The sequence below is a fragment of the Rhamphochromis sp. 'chilingali' genome (genome assembly GCF_963969265.1).
Source record: "Rhamphochromis sp. 'chilingali' genome assembly, chromosome: 10".
NCBI lineage: Eukaryota > Metazoa > Chordata > Actinopteri > Cichliformes > Cichlidae > Rhamphochromis > Rhamphochromis sp. 'chilingali'.
Genome location: NC_137937.1, coordinates 29,802,935 through 29,808,358, shown reverse-complemented (window position 1 = coordinate 29,808,358; position 5,424 = coordinate 29,802,935). Strand labels below are relative to the sequence as shown.

Here is a 5,424-nt window from a genome sequence, read left to right as displayed (position 1 = left end):
CTCACTACACTAAACACCCTTGATCCTGCACCGTGAGTCCTGCGTTTGGGTCATCTCTTCCTCGCGTCCACACGTGACCCCTGACAGCCGCTCCCTGAGCTTGTCGGAGGTTTTCTCCTGTTAAAAGGTTTTCCTTCCCACTGTGCCAAGTGCTTGCTCATAGGAGGTCATCTGATTGTTGGGATTTCTCTTTGTTATTGTAGCATCTTTATCTTATTATATAAAGTGACTTGAGGCGGTTGTTGTTGGGAAAATGAAAAGATTGAATTGAAAAGTTTACAACGACAAAAAAACAAAAAACTAATGGCTACACTCAAGAAAAGTTGTAAAGGACCAGCTCTTTGTTCAAAGCATACCATATCATCTGTCAAACACGATGGAGGCAATGTTATGGTCTGGGCTTGTATGACTGCTCAGATTCAGTTTATTTATTTATTTATTTTCCCGCCTGTCCCGTTTGGTTCTTTTGCCATCAGAATTATTGTCTGAAGGCCAAGAAAGATGTCCAACGGATTTACTATACCAAGTGGACCATCCCAGCCTTGCCGTATTGGTCCATTTGATTGACCTTTGTTTTTATTGTTTATATTTTTTTTTATTTTCAGTTGTTACATACGGGACAGACATGAATGGGGGAAAGGAAAGGGAGAAAGAAAGAGAGGGAGGGAAAGAAAAACAGAGGGGAAGAGGAACAGTGATAAAGGCCACACCAAAAGGGGGGGACAAAAATACATATACATCAATCACCTGGATCACCTGTTGAGAAGAAAGAAAAGAGAAAACAAACAAAAAAAAGAGCGCAATATAATAAAAAACATCATCGCGAGAATCTATGTGTATATAACAGTAAATACTAAATACTGAATATTATTGTGCAGCACGTAAGATCGACAGCACACAGTGTGCTTTGAGGTAGCAGCCAAAAGAGGTGTAGTTTGTGTCTGTGAGCACCCGTGTGTACACCTGTGAGCATGAGAATCCAAAAGGTTCCTTCATGTAACGATCTGCTAGAGGGTGTGGGGAGCCATAGCCCCGCCCCCCAGGGCATGAAGCAGGTATGGAGGAGATCCAGGCTCTAGACATCCAGAGACCCCATCTGGATGTCTAGAGCCTGATCATCTGTCAAACATGATGGAGGCAATGTTATGGTGTGGGCTTGTATGACTGCTCAGATTCAGCCAAATGTTGCCAAACTAATTGGATAACCCTTAATGGCACTTCAGAGGATAATGACTAAAAACCTGCTGCAAAAGCACCTCAAGAGTTTCTTAAGCCAAAGAAACTGGAAATTCTTCAATGTTTTAAGTTGCACCGAAGTGAATCTTTGTAAAACATTTCAACTTTTATTCCAACTTTGTTAAAATTTATGACAAGCTTGATTTAGTGTTTTTCTTTATTTAAACGTATCCACAATATGTACATGTGATACAATCATTATTATGAACATACATTTACATGAAAAATTTCCTAAACATTGAAATCTTTTTCTAACCTCTGTTTCCAGGTTCATATTACAGACTTTGTTGGAGCGTTCAGTCTGTACAGAGAACTTTAAGTAGACCAGCTACTATAAATATCATTCACTTTTTTTTTCCTGAGAACAATTTGAACAATTAATTTGCGAATTTTGTCTATTTACACATTTCATTTCAAGTAAAGTGACTGTTTCATTAAAGTCTTAAAGCAAGTTCTCAGAAATCACAACAGTAATTGAATGGTACGTGAACAGCTGTAATAAATAGCACTAACTGATTGTTCGGCCATAACCAACGGCTGAACAATGAGTTACACCTATGCAGTCCCTGTCATGAGTGAAAAAGGCCTCTTCTAGCACAATATGAATACAACATCACTGCAACCGTGCTATTACAGTCGCATAAGTTAATCAGCATACATATATGAAAATACATGCTTGTCAGGCACACTTCAATATCATGTACTTCACTGTATGTGCTTGTTTAGAACATCACTTAAAAAGCAACCAGAGAATACATGCTTTCCAAAATAGTCACCCAAAGCTAATATTTTGATGAAAGAATGAATAGCGAATATCTAAACCATTTTAGTAAATATACAGATTGTGAACAAGCAAAATGCAACCATTTCAGTTTCTCACAGTGTTATTGTAAATGCCATGAGTGCCATCCCTTTACTGTCTGTTGAAATGAAGTCTGTAAAAGTGGTGAAAAAAAATGCATCTCGTCCTCAAGATGTTGAGTGCAAACCAAAACAACGTGTATTTCAGTTTAGCTCTGCGCTAAACGTAATAAATACCTGATACCTGATACACTTCTTTGATATCCTGCTAATAAACACAAAGAGAACAAGCTGAAACAGAAACACGTTTACAGTGTTGTAACTTTAAACCTTTTCCATTTCCGCAACTTTGATTCTCTTCGTGCCAGCATCAACTCCCTTAAAACAATAAAGAAAACAAGTCTAACAATAAAACCAACCCTTAAAAGATTAGAACTTCTCGTTACTTATGTCCACGAGGCAGTGCAATATCGTGAGTGTCCGTAACCTCGACACAATAATGATTTTTCCTTATGGTTGTTACTGTGCCTGTGGTTGAACCATGTCTGGGCGAGGCGGTGGGGGTGTTATGGGATACATAGAAATGCTTTGTTCATTGTAAGCAGGTGGGAGCTCATCAGGCTTAAATTCCAGCTGAAGATAGAGAAAAAAAGAGCTATAATTTAGCAATAGCCTAAATGTACTGATATATGGGTGCATTATTTTGTTAGCGCAAGAGAAAGAGATGCAGAGAAAATCATAATCACCTCATTATAGGCAGGTGGGGGTCCTGAGTAGACTGTTGTGCTGTATCGTGGTGGTCTCATGGCATCACCACCTTGATCTTCGCTGTCCTGCTGTGGTATGCTCCTGGGGAAGGGAATGAAATATATGGACTGCGGGAGCCTGCCCTGGTCACTATGTCTTATAGACCTCCGTGATATAGGGTCATCCCTTTGGCGATGGCATAGTCTGCATATAGTGGTGCAGAACATCATGGCGAGACCAAAACCCAGGATGCCCAGGAAGATCCTTGGAGAAAGACGAAGATGTGGAGAAAGCAGAGAACAGGTTATCTAACAACTCTGGCACAGTTTGAAAACTCTCAGCCTTCCCTGGTGGTGGAAGATGTTACCAGTTTATTAGTTTGCTGTTTTAATAGAATAAAAGAAACTGAAAAAAGGATTCTTTTTCAGCCAATAATACATAGTACACACAGCACAGGAAAGTAATTATCATAGAAAAGTATCAATGAAAAGAAATGGGTCTTACTGTAGAAAGACACTGTAGTCCGAAAACATCCTTAAATCTGGTGGATGAATTCTTAATGGGCCAAAATGACAGTGGAGTAACAAACCACTGAATGAACCTGAAAGGCAAACATGTAAAACAAAAAGAAAATAAATAGATTTTTTATTTTTTTTTGTCATCAGTGATCTAAAAACAGTGCAGTTAAAATGTAAAGATCTTGCTTTCACGAGCTTATGTGGTCACCCTTTCAATGAAAATGTTCCATTTTTAGATCTTTTCGTATCAGTTGGAAAATGTGTACACTTTGAACTTTAAACCCAATGTTTTGTCATAGAAAAAATGAAATCTCCAAGGAGCTTTTATTGCCTGTCTTGATTGTACTAGGATAGATAAGATAGGATAGGTAGGTTCTGGAAGAAGATTTCTTACAAAGCAGCACTTTGTACTACAGTAGCCTCATATAATTTGCAGTCATTTAGTTTAACTATTGCTGTCAGTGATATTTCGCAAAGACGGGATGACTGCACTTGTTCCATGATGCCCATAAAGCAATCAGGTGACGACTTGAAATATTAAATTGATTACAAATAGGTATCAATTTCATAGCCTGATAGCAAATCAAATCTTAGCTTATTTTAGGCTGTTGACATATTAGTGAGCGTGGATTTCAAAACTGTGAATCAGAGAGGTGAGATGGATGAGTGATTCCACAAGTTACCAAATTCTGACTTGTGGAGTCATGTTAAATGAAGTAAATAAACCATGACTTACTCAGAAAACATGGTTTTTATACAACACGATTATAAGAATGAAGTGTCTGACAAATAAACCTTGAATTCAATTTGTGACAGTTCCTTTTTCGTGAGTAAATCATAATATTAGACCTGTTTATCAAATAATTAAGCATTCACTATCAGATGGAATGGAAAGACAGATATATTATCAAAGGCTTAAAAACACAAGATACTAATGCAGCTGCTGCACCAAGCCACAAATCAAATCAAGGTGTCCACAATAAGAAAGGTCTGTTTAACTGATTCGCAGCCTTGAATTGAGAAAAGTAGGTCACTGTGTTAAACATGGCTTTTAAGGCTGGCTCAGTTGCCAAAGTTAGGGTTTTCCCAAAATTATATTTTTATTTTCTTAAATGTAAAATGCTGGGAGGGCAACAGATTACAAGATTTTCAACATAATGAAACTGTGATAGTAAAGCCACAAAAACTCTGCCTGTACTAAGGTGATTTAGCATTAAAAGTTTTTTTTTTTAAAAATAAATTATTAAACAAAAGCGGACAAGAGAACCTAAAACAATCACATGAGAAGTAGGCGAGGTGAGCACATGATCGGTAAGCACAGCGGGAAAGCGGCCTAGTCTGCGCTTCTAAAACAAACAGCTTCTAGTATTTTCAGATTTTTGTTATTAGATTCAGTTTTATCAGCTTCCTGTAACTGAGCAGAATAGTCAAAACAAGGAATCAGAAGAAAAAAAATCCAGCTCTGTGCTCTTACCTTCGATCCAGCCACAAGTTCTCTCACGTATGAGACTGGGAGGGAAAACTCACTGGAGCAGAGTGCAGTTTTATTATGAGTGTCCTGATAAGAGGCGGTGTGTACAGTGTGTTCAAGCATGGGGGCGAGTGCAAAGAAGGCACGTTTAATAGCACCTGAAATACACTGAGAATTGTAGTATTCTGAATTGTTACCAGGGTTTTTCACCTCTGCACATCTTACACACACACACACACACACACACACACAACAAAAACTTATATCTGTTAATAAAAGCCAGGGGTCGGCAACCCTGGGCACGCGTGCCACAGTCGTCACGCGAAGGGTTAAGTGATGGCACGACCATAGCTGGACTGGCCATCGGGCATACCTGGCATTTGGTCGGTGGCCGATGATTTTTTTTCTTTTTTTTTTCTTTTTGTAATGGTATATAATGAAAGTGGTGGATTGGCCAGATGCTGGTCGGTGTGTAAAAAACGAACTCAGTTGTTTGGTGGTGGCTATGGCGAAGCTTCCACAGATTCGTTAACATTAATAAGTGGTGGATGCCAGCAGGTGGATGAGAGAAAGGGGAGGCAAGAGGAGAGACCCGAGGCAGCCGCCGGTCCGAGTGTCAGGTGAACTGAACTTCAGGTAAGAAGTTATGAC

The 5,424-nt window shown here is 39.0% G+C and overlaps 1 protein-coding gene across 1 annotated transcript; it reads right to left on the bottom strand.

Moving 5' to 3' along the window:
* Positions 1 to 1,861: 1,861 nt before the first annotated feature.
* LOC308404499 (uncharacterized protein) lies at positions 1,862 to 4,819 on the bottom strand. Its single transcript, XM_080894571.1, has 4 exons — positions 4,777 to 4,819; positions 3,289 to 3,385; positions 2,784 to 3,048; positions 1,862 to 2,670 (listed from the first exon to the last, which is right to left on the bottom strand). Exons 2-4 carry the CDS (start codon positions 3,315 to 3,317, stop codon positions 2,557 to 2,559), a joined length of 408 nt encoding a protein of 135 aa, XP_080750697.1. The 5' UTR covers positions 3,318 to 3,385; positions 4,777 to 4,819; the 3' UTR covers positions 1,862 to 2,556.
* Between the last annotated feature and the right edge of the window lie 605 nt (positions 4,820 to 5,424).

Coding starts and splice junctions, on each gene's coding strand:
- LOC308404499 (XM_080894571.1), bottom strand. CDS start 3,317: ATGTTTTCGGACTACAGTGTCTTTCTACA. Junction 3,049..3,288: donor GACTACAGTGTCTTTCTACA/GTAAGACCCATT, acceptor TCTTTCTCCAAG/GATCTTCCTGGGCATCCTGG. Junction 2,671..2,783: donor CCCCACCTGCCTATAATGAG/GTGATTATGATT, acceptor CTCTATCTTCAG/CTGGAATTTAAGCCTGATGA.